Source organism: Cavia porcellus, unplaced genomic scaffold, assembly GCF_034190915.1.
Source record: "Cavia porcellus strain 051 isolate PalLab524CR breed Dunkin Hartley unplaced genomic scaffold, mCavPor4.1 scaffold_22, whole genome shotgun sequence".
Lineage (NCBI taxonomy): Eukaryota > Metazoa > Chordata > Mammalia > Rodentia > Caviidae > Cavia > Cavia porcellus.
Genome location: NW_026947505.1, coordinates 16338506 through 16356863, shown reverse-complemented (window position 1 = coordinate 16356863; position 18358 = coordinate 16338506). Strand labels below are relative to the sequence as shown.

General features: G+C 41.7%; 1 protein-coding gene across 6 annotated transcripts in view; it reads left to right on the top strand.

The window, feature by feature from the left end:
• Positions 1-18358, top strand: part of Akap7 (A-kinase anchoring protein 7) — a 115917-nt gene that overhangs the window by 54447 nt on the left and 43112 nt on the right. For all 6 annotated transcript variants that reach the window (XM_063233486.1, XM_063233484.1, XM_063233487.1 and 3 more), the window contains one exon: positions 12900-13047. In XM_063233486.1, the coding sequence (XP_063089556.1) occupies positions 12900-13047 (148 nt within the window). The remainder of the gene's footprint in view (positions 1-12899; positions 13048-18358) is intronic.

Below are 18358 nucleotides of genomic sequence, written 5' to 3'. Positions count from 1 at the left end.
GAACCTTTTAGCACTTCATGATTTTTTAAAAAATAGAGTGACATATGGGGAACGTGAACAGAAACCTGGGTTATATTTTAAAGGAAGGGCTCTAGGAATTAGCTGCTACAGTAGTCGCAAATGACTCCTGATTGGCCCTGATTGTCTTTGAAAACCCAACAAGAAATGGCACAGTTAATTTAGTCTTCAGGGTGGAATGGAGAGCAGAAGCAAGCATTTTTTAAAGAAGTTTTTGCAGTTTTTTTCCACTCAGAACATTTTCAGAGTTTCCAGGATTCTGCAGTTGGATGGGTGTTAGTAATGATGAGCTAAATAAAGTTAATCTGATTTCTAGGATCTCTGGGATGCAATCTGTTTGTTGCAAATCTTGCAATAAATCTCAAAATCTGGGCAGCAGAGATACATCATTTGACTTAAGTTTGGGGCCACTGTGTTTCTGTACACTCAGGAGCTCAGCCATGTAGCCTATGCCTGAGACAGAGCTGGAGAAGGAGTTGGTAAACCACATGCTGATTCTTAAAACTTCTGCTGAGAAGTGACAGATGTCATTCCTGACCACCTTCTATTGGCCAAGGCAAATCTCCTGGGGCCTTCTGCATCAACGCAGGATGTATGATCTGCTTCAGGAAGGGACACAGAGGCAGAGGCAGGGAATATTTTGGGAATAGTCTCACTTGGAGCTGTTTGCCAAATGTACTTGATCAATAAATCTTCTTTTCTGCTGACCACCTTGTGGCACTGGTGTTTTGTGGAACATAATTTAGGAAATACTGACCTTGATAGTTCAGGCTTAGTGAGAGTTATGCTTAAAATGTCTAGGTTCTGTGCACATTTTAACTTCTTTATCATCATTGGAAACCCTGGACAAAATTCTGACTTAAGTACCGTATAATTAAAGAAACACAGTTTTAGAACTTGTATTGGAAAATGCAGTAGTAAAGTGTTCATGCTAATTTAAATTGCATATGTTTGCCTTAACTGTATTAAATACACATTTTCTGTCTCAACTATTACCATTAAAGATAGAAAGCTTTTTTTTCCTTCAATGCTTTTTCAGATATTTTAGAACCTCTATCACCTGGTAATTTATTTTCCTAGTCAAGGCCAGTGGGTGATTAGGGAAAAATGTCAACCAGATGGGCTCTGGGATTCACCCTGGGGGCGGGTGGAGCACACATCTGGGTGCATCTGGGTGGACCGTGGAGGTGTGGCCTTGGAGTCTCTGGTTCCTAACCCTTTCTCCTCTGCTTCTCAGCCATATAATCTAGGCAGCTTTGCTCCCCATCTTTTCTGCCATGATGTTTCTGCCTGGCACTCTGTGGGCCATGTACTGAATCCCTGAAACTATGAGGTAAATTATACCTCACTTCCAGGTATTGTCCCCAGCAGTGGCAAAGCTAACCAGTACAGTCAGCAGGGAGCACTGTGATCTTGTAGGGAACTGGCAAGTCTGCACAGTGGATTAATTGTGGGTAGAGACAAAAGAGGATCTGTAGCCAAGAAAACAAATTTTTATGTCAAAGTTGTATCAGTACAAAATTATTTAGCTTGTTTAGTAAATGACAGTAGCTAATTTCTGAACCGTTTGAATCGTCACCTGAAAGTAGACCAACTGAAATCAGTGGATGGCAGTAACATTTTCTTTATCACAAAAATAAATATTTTCTTTATCACTGGAAAGATTGGCCAAGCTCATTAGCCAGCCAGCTCTTGGTAATTATAATTAACTACACTGCGGAAGAAGGCAATTATGTTTTTCTTGAGAGAAACATTTAGATTTGAGTGGGAACTAAGGTTGAAATATGTTGTGGTTTGTGTCTGGATGCCTCTCTAAAGCCTCATAGGGGTAGGCTTCTAGAGTTTATAATCAATTTATGGTCCAGTGATGGGATTATGGGTGAGAGTGCTACATCCATCCTAGGGTGGGTGTGGCCTACATACAATACAAGGGATGGAAAGAGTCTTTTCTATGTGCTCCTTTTTTTTTTTTTTTTTTTTTTTGCCCTTGTCTTCTATCACCATGAACTGTTTGCCCTCTGCCATGAGCCACTCTGCCTTATATGGGGCACTGTGCTGTAGTAAGTGGTTGTAAGGAGAACAATTAGAATCAGGACACAGAATTTATACTACTGTTTTATTATGGCCACCCAGAGTTAATACAAGAAAGTGCAGGAAATCTATCCACAACACTAAAGACCCAGAATATTCAGAATATTCATTCAAGGGCCTGGATCCCACAGCAATGTCCTGCATGAGTCCAGATGAAGACCCAGAGCCCATGACAGTGCCTCCCACAGTCCAACTGAAGGTCTAGAGTCCATGAAGGATTCACACTAGTCTGTTTTACGGATCTTGCTGAGAAGGCCCAAAGGTCAGCAGCGGAGGCTAGAAAGTCTATGCCAGCGGGTGGAGGAGCCGAGCTGATAGGTTGAGGATTCTACACTGGAGCTGAGAAGTCATGCTTGTAATAAAGACCAGGGATGTCCTGAAAAGCACCACAATCATCCTCAGTGACACGGAGGCCCCGAGCTCCTCCGATGATAAGCACAGTCGAGTACATGACAGAAAGTCAGTCTCCTGGAGACTAAGTGGCACACGTCTTCCCCTCCAGAGCCAGGAAGTGATGTTCGATGTAAGGTCCAGAGCTCCCTGAAAGTGGACCACAGCCACTCTCACCAAGAAGGTCCCAAGCTCCTCTGATGACACTGGTCAAACTCACACTGAAGCTCCTTCAGGAGAACCAATGGTTCAAACAGCAACATTTGGAGAAATCCACAATGCCGAGCTTCTCCTTCACCATCTCTCTATTTATGCTGGCAACTTTCCTCTGGTGGAACATCTACGCTCAGCACCATACTGATTTAATTTAGCTGGCAATAAGTTGACCACCAATTTTTAATCCATAACAGACTGAAACCTCCACAAACTGAGCTAAGTAAACCTTTCCTTCCTTCATTTTGAGTGTCAAGTGTCAAGTCTTAGCAATGAGAGAATAGTAACCAAGACAAAATACAAAACTATTACTAGTGAACATTGGAATTATATTACCATTTCTTAAATATGAGCTAGTTTTCTCTAACCACTCACTAGAATTTTATTCTTTTGTGGAGAGACACCTTAAAAATAGAAAATACTAATTATTTGAGTCATCAAATTGCTCAGTTCCTTTTCATTTTATTACCCTAGTAAGTTAAAAAATTGTTTCTGGGGGCTGGGGATTTAGCTCAGCGGCATAAGCGCCTGCCTTGCAAGCAGGCAGTCGTGAGTTCGATCCCTGGTACCGATAAAAAGGAAAAAGACAAAAAAAAAATAATTTTGTTTCTAGTCTCTTTGTACCAACCAATCTTCCCATTATCTGTGGTTGAAGACCTGACAAAACCTGCTCAAATCGCCTTAGCAGCCAGCCGTCCTTGCCTAAGAGCATTCCTGTTTGCCTCCTGCAGTGGGTTTTTGTTTCTGAGCTCCACTTGATGGGGATACTATTGACTGTTGGCAGCATTCGTGACTCCATCTTGAAAGCCTGAGTGTGATTGTGTGTGCACCTTTGAGCTGAAGCCAGAGTGTGAAGTTACTGGTCTTTCTTTTTTCCTACTTTCTCTCCCACAGCTGAATTTGATTACAGTGACTTGTTGTATAGCTTCATGTGGAGCACAGTGTTTCCCCTGTGGTAATTTCAGGCTTGGTCTGCAGGACTGGGATTGTAATCATCTGTTGTCTGATAGACTGTTTATGAGTTTCCCTTAATGGTCTTGTACCATTAGCCGCAGCCTTTCCCCATTTAAATTCTCATTTGATTTCTCATAACTTGGTTGTCTTGAATTCCACTTTGCTTCTTTTGTGATCTGCTTCAAAAATCAGGAAGTGGTATACAGAGTACTTTGTTAATTCACTGAAATTAAACAGGGTTTGGGGGTGGTCAGCCGGGGATAGCCTGAATGGATGGGAAAGTCAAGTCAAACCTACTTCTCAACAAGTGGTAACATTTCATCAAGCATATCCTACTGGCAGGTACCAGAAGTGCCCAAGGTGGAGATGGGGTGAGAATGGGCAAGATGGGGGCAAATGCAGCTTGTCGGGCTTCCTAGGACTGTGTTTACTTTGATAGCATATTCTGGAGGTAGCCCATGAGTATTTTTGAATTCTGCCATCATGTGGTACCAACTCCTTCCTCTTGTGAACTTTTCCTGCCAAACACGTTATTTTATCAGTACAGAAGTGTTTCTTGACATTTTGAAAATATCCTTAATTTTTAAAATCTACAAAAGAAAAATCTCTATGGAAATTACTGACTGGTCTGAGATTTTTTTTTTTTTTTTTACTTTTTTTGGAAGCAGTATATAATCTTAATCTTTATAGATACAGGCTGCCTCTTGGTGCATAAGAAAAGCTAAGTAATCCCTTAATTCTGTATATTAAGAGTGAATGAAGGAGAAAAGTCACAATTAAATTTTTATTAAGTTTGGAATGTGGTCAAAAGAAGGGATCTAACATGTTATAAATAAATCATTCTACACAGTAATGGTTACATACTGGCCAGTTACAACATAAATCCATGGATGCTTTGCTGCCTGCAGAGAAACATTCAAATTGCTTTAAGGCCTATACATTCTTCCCAGTCATATGTATAACAGCTGTTCGTATCTGAGGTGTGTGTGTGTGTGTGTGCGTATACGCATGTGTTTACCAAATCTCCTTCATCTAACATGGTATCCAGAAGTGGCTCCAACCAGCCTGGTCAAACGACTTGCAGTGAGCTCACAATGTACTCTGTGGGGAGGGCTTGTGGCACACATGAAGCCCTGGCTTCAGCCCAGAACTGGGGTGGGGCTTGTGTCATTTTCCTGTTGTCTAACATGTACAAGTTCAGTGAAGGTCTCAGTGTCCAGGTCCTCTACCCAGTTCTTAGAACAATGATGGTTGGAATCCACGTGTGCTGGGCAGAGACCTCTGTCTTACTGGGTGGGTAGGGTGCTCTCCTGGGCAGTTGGGGAGGGTCAGATAAAATGGTTGTTCTTTTGAGAGTGATGCTCTGATGAGGGGAAGGGGGGAGGGGTGGAAGAAGAAACAACACTCTTAGGAGTAAGTGTGGGAGACTGATGAGTTCATAAGAAAGCCGGAGAAGAATTCCTTAGATGCCTAGGAGCAGGATGAGCTGCAAAAATGTTCAAGGCCTTTCTTAAAATTATGAAACTGTGCTGAGTGACACCTGGGTATGTATTTAAATTACTTTGCCAGTGCACAGTCCCTTCGCCACTGTTTATCTATTTAGCTCCTATGTGGATTGTATCAAAGGCTGCCGTTTGGCTAAAGTCCTGTCTACAGAAAATCTAGCTTCAGTGAGTGATTTTGTGCTTTGGTCCTTTAAGATGTAAACACAGAATGGGTTCTACTGCTATTTCAGTGAGTTGCAATATGTAGACCAATTGACAAGTTAAAATTGTTTGTGAGGACTTTTCTATGATTATTTATTTATTTGTTGACACAGAGTCTTGCCATATAATCTAGGCTGGCCTTGAACTTACTATGTAGCCTGGACTGGCTTTGAACTAACAACCATCCTTCTGCCTCTTCTTCCAAGTACTGGGATGATGGGTGTGTGCCACCTCGCCCATTTGGCATCTTACTTCTGAATCATCTTCTGTAGAACAGTCATGTTGCTGTTGGGGTCTTTTGGAAAATATTGATTAGAAAGGAAAGCTATGACATTGAAAGAGGAAAATATTACATTAAGTTATCATAGTGAGACACTCTGAGGTATAGAAATAAATGCTTAAGTTGGTGAATTTAGACAAAGCTTAAGTTGGTGAATTTAGACAAATATGCTCCAGAAGAACAAAACTTTCTTCAGGAACAAATGTGGTAGGAAGAGGAAGAGGAGGCTGCAGCTTGTTTATATTTGAATGACCACAAAATTTGTTCTGAACCAAGAACACAGTAAGAACTGGGGCCGGGAGTGGACCAGCCAAGAAAGAAATGCACGGGAACTGTTCTCGGATGCTTTAGTTCTAAGGCTCCTTCTTTGTTTCATAATAATGAGAAAAGCCACATGCAGACGTTACTAGTAAACAGCTACATTGTAGACCGAACAGCACATGGTCTCTCATACTGTGCCTAAGAAGCTCTGAGGAGGTGTGGACATTGGCTAAGTAGACAGTGTGCTTGAATAAAAACAGAAAGGTGCCATACTGGTCCACTGTTGTGATATCGAGCCTGCAACTTCCTGGGTACCAGTGACCTGTGATTTCCCTGGTGAGTGGGGTACAAAGAAGCTGAAGCCAAGCGCCTCTGTTCTGTTTGATGCCAGCAGCTCCTGGAAGAGCCTCTGGACCAGAAAATGACCCTGCATTTTCTCTTGGTAGCTTTTGTGAAGTGGCTTGTGCAGCTAGGGATTTTAAAACCTTCCCTCTGTGACAGTGTCTCTTGACACTTAGTGCATGTGCCCTCTGTCAGAGTTAGAGCAGGTGGAAGGAGGCACCAACAACAGATAAAAACCTGTATCTCTAGTGGCCCTGTTTCTACTGACTACTAGCATGGCACCGTGTAATACTGTGAATGTTAGATAAAATGCCAAGGTGAAAAGATTCCACTTTTCTTCCCTACAACCTCAAGATTAAACAGGTCAGGAATGCTGAAAGTGAGCTTATAAATAGAGGAATCAGGGAGACAGCATGCCTAAGAGATTCCAAGGTGGGCTGCGTGGATACCATAGCTTAAAGTAAATGTTGATGTAAGAAGCGTGTCCTCAAGTAAACAACTGGTCTAGAAAAGTCAGAAAATCTCTACCAGTATTTTACTTGATTATTTGGATATTAAGAGTAGTAATAAAATCCCTTTCCAGGCTGGATTATTCAAATAGTATTTCTATACTTGAGTAGCATCTGTGAATTTTTTCTCACCTCCCTTTTCCTTTCATGGTAAATTGAAATACGTGTATGCAGGCAAACAGTAATCACTTGATTTAATCATATCAATATGACATATTAAAGGCAATTATTTCAGACTGAGAGAAGTTCCTAATTTTGCCATTGGTCTTAGAAATATGGTAGTGTGGCTGATTAAGTCTCAAGAATGATTAGTATCTTAGAATTTTAATCCTTTAAAGTGAATGGTGAAGAACTTGCATATGTATGGTCTTCTTTTCAATTTATTTGTGTTCTCCGCCAGTCCTGAATCTGATACCAAGATCTCCTTCTTAGCCACGCCCTTTGGTTGGTGACCTAATTCTCTGCGATTTGTTTTCCTTATCTGAGGTAATAATACTACAAGTCTCACAGGCTTTTGCAATCATTAAAGATTATTAAGTGAGTTAATAAAAGTTCTAAGAGCAGTGTGTGTACATTGCCAATATGATTTTTATTACTACTCGAGGAGAGAAGGCATCTTTTTTTTCAGATTGGTCCAAAATAATCAAGTACTGTTGTCTTTTAGATTTCTCATCACAGCTTGGTTTTCCTTTAATAAACTTACTACCAGGTGCTAGGCAGGATGTCCAGGGCTCAGCTAGGTAGGAAATGAATCCACTCAAGGGAGCAGAGGGGAAGGGCCAGTCACACAGGGCAGACCAGAGTGACAGGAAGACACACTGCAAGGTGGGTCGCACGCAGCCTTCTGGGGCCACTGCTGGGGCCGTGCATGTTCGGCTTTTGCCATCCTCACCAAGAGGACCCAAGCCTGCATGCAGGGCCTGGCGTCCAGCTGAGCGATGCTGGGGAAAGGCTGCAGCTGGCCGAGCCGCCTGAGTGTTCCCTGCCCTGAAGATGCAGGCAGAACAGTGCAAGGACCAGTGGAGTGGACCAGTGGACCAGTAAGGACCAGAGCAGGGAAGGGGTCGGGGAGGGCCCTGAAGTAAGGTTTACCTCGGAGGAGCTCAGTGTCCATGGGTATTCTTCCCACAACTTCAAGCTCCAGCATACAGATTTTCACTAGGGACAGAGATCGCTGAAAACAATTTTAATTTTTTAACCAACGTACAATAAAATGCAGCTTTTTTCCACTTATGAAAATAAATATCAAAGTTCACTGTTGGCCTGTAATGAGCTGATGCCAAAAATGACACGCGGGTCTGGTTTGGCTCTTAATTTACATTCTTAATTTTGGTTTTAAGTAACTACCACAGGAGACGTGTATTTTTTTTACAGCTGCTTATGTGACAGGAACAGACTGTTGGGAAATAAAGCAGAGATTCAGTAATGATAAGCCTATCAACAATAGAATGAATAAGTTTTATATATAGGCTGTATAAATGGTGGTTATAACAAGTAACAATAAGGTTATCATCTATTATAAAAAATCTCAGCCTTCTTAATAACTTTGTAGCAGCCTTCTGATAACAGTAACTTTGTTATAGAAGATAAAGATGAGCAATACGTGTCTTATCTTTCAGGATTTTAATGAACCAGGCATGGTGGTGCATGCTTGCAATCCCAGCACTTAGGAGGCTGCGGAGGCATAGAAGGAGCAATGTGAGTTTGAGACCATCTTGGGTTACAAAGTAAACTCAAGCCAGCCTGAACTGCATAGTGAGACCCTATCTCAAGAAGACCAAAAAAATTTAAAAAAAAAGAACTTTAAGTGATTTTTACTTTCTGATTATTAGCTGATGCAGATTTTTGTTTCATGGTTCTGTGTACTTCCTGTATTAAATATAGAGCTGGATGCATAGTAATATAAGCCTGAGCCCTCTCTGGCACATATTAAATTATGTGCATCATTTAGCTAAATGTAAATTATGTTGTGAGTGCTTCCTGAGTAAATAATTTCCATTATTTATCAGAGTCAGCCATTAGATGATTCTAAAAATACTTACCATGTTCTCAGTAGCCTTTTTTTATTTTCAGGGGTTGGCTGTTTGGGTACCAAATTACAATCAGGAATGAAATGCTTCACAATTTCATGGTACATTGTATCAAAGGTTATCAAGTGGTTTTGAATATCAGTGATAATTCTTTCTGCACTGTGACTGAAAGTGGCCTAAGTGAGGTAAAATCTGAGTAATTTCTAGTAATGAAGACAATCTTGGAAGCTTTCTGTTTGGCGTTTCTTTCCCCTAATTTCTTGTTTCAAAGTCTGCTAGCCTATATTTATTTTTTTTCTTTTAATTTTATGTGGCATAACTGATACCTCATTACAAATGTGAAGCCCTTAAGAGTATACCTTGTCTCTGTTAGTTTCCAGGCAGAAATAACATATTACTAGCCTGTTACCCACAGTACCTCAGATTCTAGGCTTACAGCACCCCTGGCATGGTGTCATGGAAGATAGCCCACATATTTCCTCTGCATTTGAAATAACTGCAAATCCCTTAGCATTTGCTCATCAGATTCCCCTGGCTTTAGCCATTTTTGTGATGTTCTTTGAGCTCTAGTCATGCGTTAATGCCTCCATTTATCTTTAAACGACTGGGTGTCTTGGCAGGTTTGCCCCATGAGGAAAGGAAGCAGAGGATGGCTTGGGGCTTCTGAACCTGAGTATAATGTCATCACCCGCCGCCCCAGCTTTAAAGTACAACCGTGAAGGATGATGTCTGTGAGGCTGTTTTGGCAGCCCAATAGATTCCATAAGAAAATAAGAACCTTCTTATCCTTACCCTGAATAATATCTGAGTCTGAGGTACTCACTTATTTTCTCAGAATTACAATTCTTTCTCTTACTGTGAAAGAAAAATGCCACCTGCTACAGCTGCATAGTGAGACAAATTCAGATAGATTTTATTAGAAAAGAAATATATTGCCCAAGAAAACGTGCTGCAGAGAACAAAGACCACACTGATATTATAATATATATGAGATACAGCAAACTCTTATCTATTTCTAGATCCTTTATTATTAAAGATAATCTCTGACCGGGGAAAATGACTTTGGTGCCTCCTGAGTCCCTATGAGTTTTTAAACCACAGCTTCCTCTATAAATTAGGAGTTATGGAATTAATTCCATTTCACTTGCTAATAAAAGCTAATTGCTTAAGACTCGGGTTGAAGTCATCTGTGAAGAATTCTTGCAAGATGGTTGCTGCTTACCTTGTGCTAGAATTCAGCTAGCTTAGCAGATTAGAGGCTCTCTCGTGTTTCCCTGTTTTCTTTTCCTTTTTTAATAACATTTTATAAAATGGAGAATACAGTGGCTAGTTGATGCTTGCATCAGGATCTTGAAAACTGAAAGCCTTGTATGTCTGCTAAACTATCACTAGTCTTTTGTCTGGTCTGAAGAAACTCTTGTGTCCTACTTACTTCCCTGTAGACAGACAGACAGACAGAATCTCTCTCTCTCTCTCTCTCTCTCTCTCACTCTCTCTGTCACACACACACACACACACACACACACACACACACACACACACAAGTGAAGAAATATTTAAAAGGGAATGCTCAGCTTCCATTTACCCAGACTTTTCCTTATTCCTGAAATCTTTTATTGACTGAAATTACTTCTTGGTTCACCAGTGTCATACTGGCCATGCACACACCGCATGTGTGTATAAATATCCCCTACATTTTACTGTTCTAAGCACTTGTATAAAGTAAGTGATTTATGCCACGTAATACCTTGAGGTAGGTTCTGTGTTGACCTCACTTTCCTGATAAGGAAAGGGCAGTGAAAGGAAAGGGCAGAGCTGATATTATGCTTTGACTCTGAAATGCCACTTGAAACCCTGTATTGAGGGGTTGGTCCCCAGCCTGTGGCAATGTGGGTGGTTGATTGGAACTCAGGAGGCGTGGCCTAGAGGGAGGAAGTTAGGTCATTGGGTGCCCTTGAGGAGACGTGGGGAACCAGCATGTTCCTCTTTTTTTGCTTCCCAGCTTCCTGGAGGTGAGCAGCTTTTCTTTGCCTCCTGCTCCTTCCCTGCTCTGTTGCCCACCTGCAGGCCCAAACCAATGGGGCCAACTGACTGTGGACAGAAACCTTGAAACCATGAGCCCAAATAAACCTTTCCTTCTTGTATACTGATTTATCCTCAGTGGCAAGAAGCTGATTAACACAGCTGGACAGTGTCCGCAGCAGGATTTGCACTCATATTCTGACAGGTCCTTAGCCTGATGGCTGCTGCTTTTGATGTGGTTAATTATGTCCTTCTGGAGACTGTGTCCTCCCTGGCATTTGTGACAGTTGCTTATTGAGCACTGCTCATGTTAGTGCTCAGATTCCTGTTCTGTGAGCACTGAAAGTAGTGACTGAGAATCAGAAAAGTCCTTTGCCTTGTGCAGCTTGCATTGTATTGGCCAAGGCAGAAATTGCCAATGAAAAATACAAGTAATGAATAAGTAAATTGCATAGCCAAGTAGAAAACAGTGGATGCTATGGAAACGTATGCCTAAGTATAAAGAGCTAAGTATGGGGAGTACCTCTGTGGCAGGAAGCAGAAAAAATGGGGTGGCCTGGGAAGGCTCTATTAAGAAAGAAATGTTCAAGCCAGGAATTAAAGGTGGGATGCACCATGAGGGTATTCGGGGGCGGGGTATAGGCTGCAGGCGGCACAGAGACTTTAAGGTGGACTTGTGCCTGTTGTGTGCAGAGAGGCAGAGAGGAGGAGGTGAGAGGTGTCCAAGGCCTGGAAAGGCCAAGGCCACAGCAGTGGGCAGAACAGCACTTCGTGGTCCGTATGGGAAGCTGGGCTCTTCCTGTGGCAGAAACAAGCACCCTTGTAGAGATTCTGAGAAGAGAAGTGAGCTGGCCTGCCGCATTGTTACAAGATTGCCCTGGCTGTTGAGGAGGTGGTGGTGGGAAAATAGGAGCCCCTGCAGTCGTCCAGGGTACTGCAGACATGAGGACGTCCTGGACAGAGGTCATAGTGAGTGGCTAGAATGGGATGTGTTGCAGACACAGATTGAAAGGGAGTGAGTGAGGGGTAACCTCACAGCTTTCAGCCTGGGTAATCAGAATAGAATCGCTGTTAACTGTTAACTAAGCTGGGAAATGCTCTGACAGGAGAGCATCAGGATCCTGATTTTGAACATAGAACAAAAAATGCAACACTAAAAAGAGCATCTTAAATACCCAACAGTATAGAATCGAGTGGGTACAGTAGTAAACTTGTACATGATGGAGTACTGCGGGACAAAAGTAATCTGCACATCTGTGCGTTGCCTACTGATGTGTTTACTATAAAGGTTAAGCCGTGAGGTGATACTCAAGACCATTGTCATACAAAATTGTACAGAAAAATGTGAAAACAAAACTGTATGTCCTCATATCACCACTTGAAACGTTTCTATAATTAGTTTTTGTCAGTGAAAATTGAGACTGTATTGTAATTAGCTTCATCTCAAGTTTTAGCTTCATCTCAGTGTTTTGGTCCTCCGAGTCTGAGTGGTGGAGGGGACATGGAGACGTGATTTCCCAGGCTTAGGGAAACTGCAGAGAAACCAATAAATAGCATCTCTCTGTAGTTTGTGAACAGCTAGCTGTTCATTCCTGCTTTGAGACAAGTCTAAGGAGAGACAGAAGAGTCCCAATTCAAGTAACATGTATGTTTTAGGTCATGTTTATACAAGGAGTTTAAAACCGGCACCCATCTTATTTTCCCCTCTATAAACTGTTCAGATTCATGTCACATTTTGAAAATTCTTCTGTTTTTCCAGTGTAATTGTAGAGGATCACTCTGTCTTTGGTATCTCAAATTGCACTATGACATGCTTTAGTAGTTCTGAAGCCCAACATGTAAGAAATTCCCAATGCTGCCAATTTAAATCAGTCCTCTTTAATTGAAGGCTTTTAAACTACAACTCAGGCTAGGGAGGGAGACTTTAAAAACAACTTTGCAATTTTGTGGTATCCAATTTCAAGTGCTAGTAGGAAATACGGCATCCCAAAAGGTAATATTAGGTTGTAAGAAGGAGGTAGATATGAACCAGCTTCCTAGGAGGGATGATTGATTGATGTGATTTTTGTTTTGTTGTTTCAAGGGAGTGAAACAGATAGACCCCAAGTGGTATGAAACATTTATCAACCACGAATTTGGAGAAGAAACATTATACCGCATAGATCTTTGTTCCATGGAGAAGAAAAAACAAAGTAATGGTTATTATCACTGTGAGTCTTCAATCATGGTTGGTGAGTGTCTTATTTTTTTAAAATCTTAACATCCCGTTATTTTGACCAATATTTAGGGTTAGTTGTATGTTTTCTCAAGGACATATTTTTCCAAATATTATGTTTTGGCAATAATACATTGAAAATTTAGCAGAGAATTTTTCACATTTATATGTATCAGATTTTTGGTTTTTGTGTTTCTGTGCTTTGAATATAATTGCAATGAAGTCTCAGAGTGACTCACAGTTTATTTCAGTTTAATTTCATTTCATGATGGAGAGGAAAGCATTTTCTCCCAGAAGGCCTTTGCGATCATGCCCTGCGCATGCGCAGCTTTGTTGCATTTGCTTCTTTTAATCAGGAATAGAGTGACTCCGGTCAGGGAGGTCCACTCTGAAAAGGGAAAGTGCAGCTGGCCTGCAGAAACCGAGGGCTTCACTTTCTTTTGTAACAAAAGCGTGCTTGGAGCAAAAGCCGAGATTTGTAGATAAATGCTTCAGCCCCCTGATGGAAGCTCCTTCAGGTGAGACAAGCGACAAGCTGTTCCCAGGTGCCCTGCCTGTGCCCGGGGAAGCTCCTGCGCCCGGAGTCGGGGCCGTCCCCTCTTCTGCAGACAGCGTGTGTTTCACGGGAGCCTGCTCTGATACGATTCAAAAATACTATTTCAAGCCAGAAAGGGATTCACTGAAAAGAAAGTGTGGTGCTCATGAAATTTTGAGTTGCACCATGTCTGACTTACATGCTTTTAAAGTAAAATGAAGATGCCCAAAGAAGATAAATATGTGTCTAAATATTTCAAGGTCTTCAATCAACGCAGTGCTTTCCACACCGCCTCAAAGGGAACCTGTGGCTGTACAATATATGCCTCCTTAAAGAGTTTTACCATTGAAGTTTACTGAAGCATTTAAAAACGTTCAAGAGATACAATTTTATTTTCAAATCCTCATTTACAGAATCCCAGAGAAGCCCTTATTTTATCTTCCAAACAGCTATCTGAAACAGAAGATATTCCGTATGTCATTTGCGTTTTATATCCTGAAACATCTCAAGTCTATTTTAAGGAGGATTTTCATGCTTTTGGAATCTACGGGAGAGAGCTAGCTTCCATCCAACTTTTGATGAGAATGAAACATTTCTGAAGTTCGGGTTATTGCAAAAGGCAAATTCCAGTTCTTTTTCTAAAGTACAGAATTTGGCTAGCATCCCTAATCATCTCTGTAATTACTTTAGGCCAGTCTAGGACAGGGATACGGTGCTTCATTGCTTTTCTCATTCCCATTTAAAAGGAAAAACCCAAGGCTGTGTGGATGTGGCGAGGTGAGGTGGGCGTTGTGCAGCGCGCGGTGCCAGCAGGGGGCTCTGTTCGCCTCGCCCTGTAGCCTGGCGTTGGCCACCGGAGCCCCCTCACCAGTGTCCCCTCTGCCTTTTCCTAACGCAGTTTGTGATTCCCCTTAGTATAGGCTGTTTCTTAAAGACCTTCCCGCAGGCTTCTTCTCTCTCTCACCCTTTTCTAATTTTGGGTAATTCGGTTCCTTTCAAACGCCACCATTCTTGTACCTTCATACCAGTCATGTAACCTTTTAAAATTGCCTAACTCAAAAATATTCTTGACTTTTTCTTGTCACATTTCGTGATGCCAGTCTGAGCTTTAAAATGATACCTGCATCTAAAATAATTTTTATGCTATAATTAACAAAGTTTAACACACACTGGAGTTCTTTATTTTGCGCACTGATTTTCTCAAGCTTAGCTGCCTATTGATTGTAACAGAACGTTTAGCGCTGTGTGAGTTCGGTTGACTTTGAGTTGATCAGGACTCAGATTTAATGTCTGTTCCTGAGCCTTGAACCAATGTTTTTTAAATTGGCACATAATATTTGTGCAGAAGGTTATTTGGTTGTAACAACCAAATCATGGCAGTGAGCACATCCATCATCTAAATCATTTATCATCTTGTTTTACTGGGTACATTCAAAACCCTGGCTTCCAGCCCATTTTGATATCTGCAATAAATTATTGTCAGCTGTGGTCACCCTACTTTGTACTGGGTTAAGCAATATTTTATCAAACTTAGTAGACTCAGCTCTTAAAAGATATTTTGTACTGAAAATTCTAGGGTAGAAGTTGGGCTCCAGGGATTCTGCAAACTTCTTGAAAATTTTTATAAAACTTTTTATGTATACTAATTGATTGCATTTCTACCAGTCTCTCTTAGTTCACTGAAAAGAAAGTGTGGTGCTATCCCTATTATCTGTCTTTTGCTTCTTTGTGAGAGAGAGTCTTTTGTCTATGTCTTATACTCTGAATAACTTCTTTTACTATTAGTATACACAGTGTGCAGCATGTCAGCTATTGTTATTTTCTTACTTTGTTATTAAATTATTTTGTTGTTTCATCAGAAGAGTGCTTTTATATATTTTCCTTATTATATCTGCTTGTGTTACATTAAAATAAGAACACACTTTGTATGTAGACTCCTTTGTGAGAGTCTTGGGGAGGAAATTCAGCTTTCATTGAATTTGTGTATTTCCTCTTGATTTGTTAATGGTGCATTTTGGGAGAGGGCTGGATTCCAAGTTGCTCATTCTTTTCAGCTTTCTCTATGAAACCATTGAGGGCATTTTAAAAACAATCAATGACATATATATATACAAAAGATTTCCAATTCATTGTTTGCATTTTCCTGTTCTGGTCTTTGCTTCATGGGACTAGTCCTTCATTGATGTTTTTCAGAATTTCCGTATAGTGAATTTTTCAAGTTCTGTCCATGTTTTAAAGCTGCTGGGTGTGAGTGCTGTCGTGTGTTTGGGCTTTTGTGGCACTCGGCTTCCTCCTGTGTGCTCTGAGTTCTTTCAGAGCTTGTCTCACTCTTACTGCACACCTTCTGTGGGTTTGTGGGTGTCCTAGCCCCGGGCCTGCAGAGTGTTTTTGTTTGAACCAGATAGAAACTGGCAACAAGTCGTCCTCATCTGTGAGGAGCTGGCGTTGACACTTCTTGATTCCTTACAAATTTGAATTTAATCCAGATGTGGTGGTGCACTCCTGTAATCCCAGCACTTGGGAGGCTGGGGCAGGAGATCACTGCAAATTTGAGGTCAACCTAATTATGTAAGGAGACCCTGTCTCAGAAAAACAAAACAATGGTGAATTTAAAGATACTTTATCAGCCCAGCTGTTGTATATGATTGGCTTATTGCTTATATATATATAGAGAGAGAATGATTTGCTAAAATTGGAGTGATTTTATGTAAATGTGGGTTTCTGCTCTCTTCCAAACAGTCAAAGGTGTGGCTCACTGGCCTCACATTTTTGGCAGGGTACTGGGGGAGCCTGGGTGGAGGAATTAGCTGCTTTTCCTCATCTGTTTGTTCTTGGACGGATCTGCTGAGCTCACGTAGGCTCTCTGCTCGTCCCTGAGTGCATCTGTGTGCATGCCCCCTGTGACACTGTTGTGCTCATGGCCTCTGTCCCATTCCCATGGTGCCTCCCACCTCACGTCTCCCACCATTTTATGCCTTCATGTCCAGGATTAGGGTACTTTGCTAAGATTGGAGGCAACACTCATGTTTTCAAATACAAGGAAAAACAACATTTAGTGGTTTCATAATCAAAACTTCGAGTGATACAATGCTCATTTGTTATTAGGCTACAACTCCTTGCATACCTAATCAGCTCAAATTCAAATACAGGAAGAAATATAAAAATCCCAGTGCTTCCAGGTAAGCCAGGAATGAAATATGGTCCCAGTATCCTAGGATTATGAAAGCCGTTCTGTCTGAGCGCCTTACTGGAGTTGGGTGAATTAATTTCCCCCAGGAAGCCATGTTCCATCTATGTTTCCTTAGGCAGCTGACCGAGTGACACCCTTGGGAAGGTGGATGACTGATCTCATGCTTCCAAGACTAGTTTACTTTTAGCTGTCGTGTGTACCATATGCAAGGCATGGGGAATTTGGAAAGGTCTAGGAGACACTTATGTCTCTCTATCCATCCTTCCACCCACCTATCAGATCTGTGTCTTTCTTTTGTAACTTCTGTAAGCAGAGGTGGAAACAGAATGATTTTCTGGGAACTCCAGTATTTTGGGCCTACTATTCCTAAGTCAATGTTACTGCACATTATCGAGTTTGTAGAGTACACCTCCTGCTCTCAGGTATTATGGGATACAGAGCAGAATAAGACATAGTCTTTAAGAGTGATCTGGTCATTGCGCTGCTAGGACTACAACTGTGAGATAGAGAGGGAGGAAAGAGCAGGAAGAGGGCTTGTCCATAACAATGTGGGCTCCGGTGGACAAGCTCGTGATTTTACTTCCTGGGAGAGCGGGGATGAGTAGGAGCAAAGTTCAGCGGACTTGTATGGGAAACAGACTGTAGAGGAAGGAGATTTCCTAGACCAAAAGGTGTGACTTGCAGTGGGGGAAGCAGGCTGGGGGAGGTGATGGTGATAGGAAACACCTTGGTTAATCTGTGATTAAGCTGACAGTGTCAGTGGGTGAGGAAGCTACCCTGTGGGAGGTTACTAGGTTTGCATTTACAAGCCACTGGCAAAGGGCTGAGTTTCGCACACTGAGGCAACGAATGTGTCCTGCAGGAGCCTGAGTGACAAGTGTGGGCTGAAAACGGGTTAGTACTCAACATGAGAACACCGGACTGTGCCGTAAAGATAAGACATAAGTCAGTTCTGACCGCAGCAGAAGAGGCAATGGGGAGGTTTCAGAGCTGCTGATAGAATAGGAAAAGGGTCACAGGTAAGTCACACTCATCACTGCTTTGCTCCTTGTCTTATGACGGAGTTGATATGATAGATACATGGCAAGCTGAAACTATCCTAAGTAAAAAACACATTTAATATACCTAAGCTTGGGAACACCATCATTTGGCCTGGCCCACCTTAAACATGGGCAAAATCATCCAACAAAATCTATTTTGAATATCTCATGTAATTTAGTGAGCACTTGTTCCAAACATGCACTCGAAGCGCAGTCCTGGGTGTGTGGAGTGCCAGTATTTCCCCTTGGGATGGCCCAGCATCAGGTAGCGGTGTTATGCTATACAGCGCAAGCCCTTTGTAAGCTGACCTATTGCAAGTCAGGAGTTGCATGTATTTTGTTCAGTCTGTATCCACGTCCATTTAGAGTGTATAACACTGTACCAGGCTCAGAATTTATGGACTGAAACAGTAAGGAGAATTCGGAGTGAGTGGAAGTGATGAATTAATTGCATCTAGATAGTCCTCCATATTGAGAGTCATCTTCAGAGACCTGGACATTTTAGAGCAATGGGATTAGTCTTAACAAGCTCGTCATGTTTTTCGCCCAGGGGTTTCTAGTT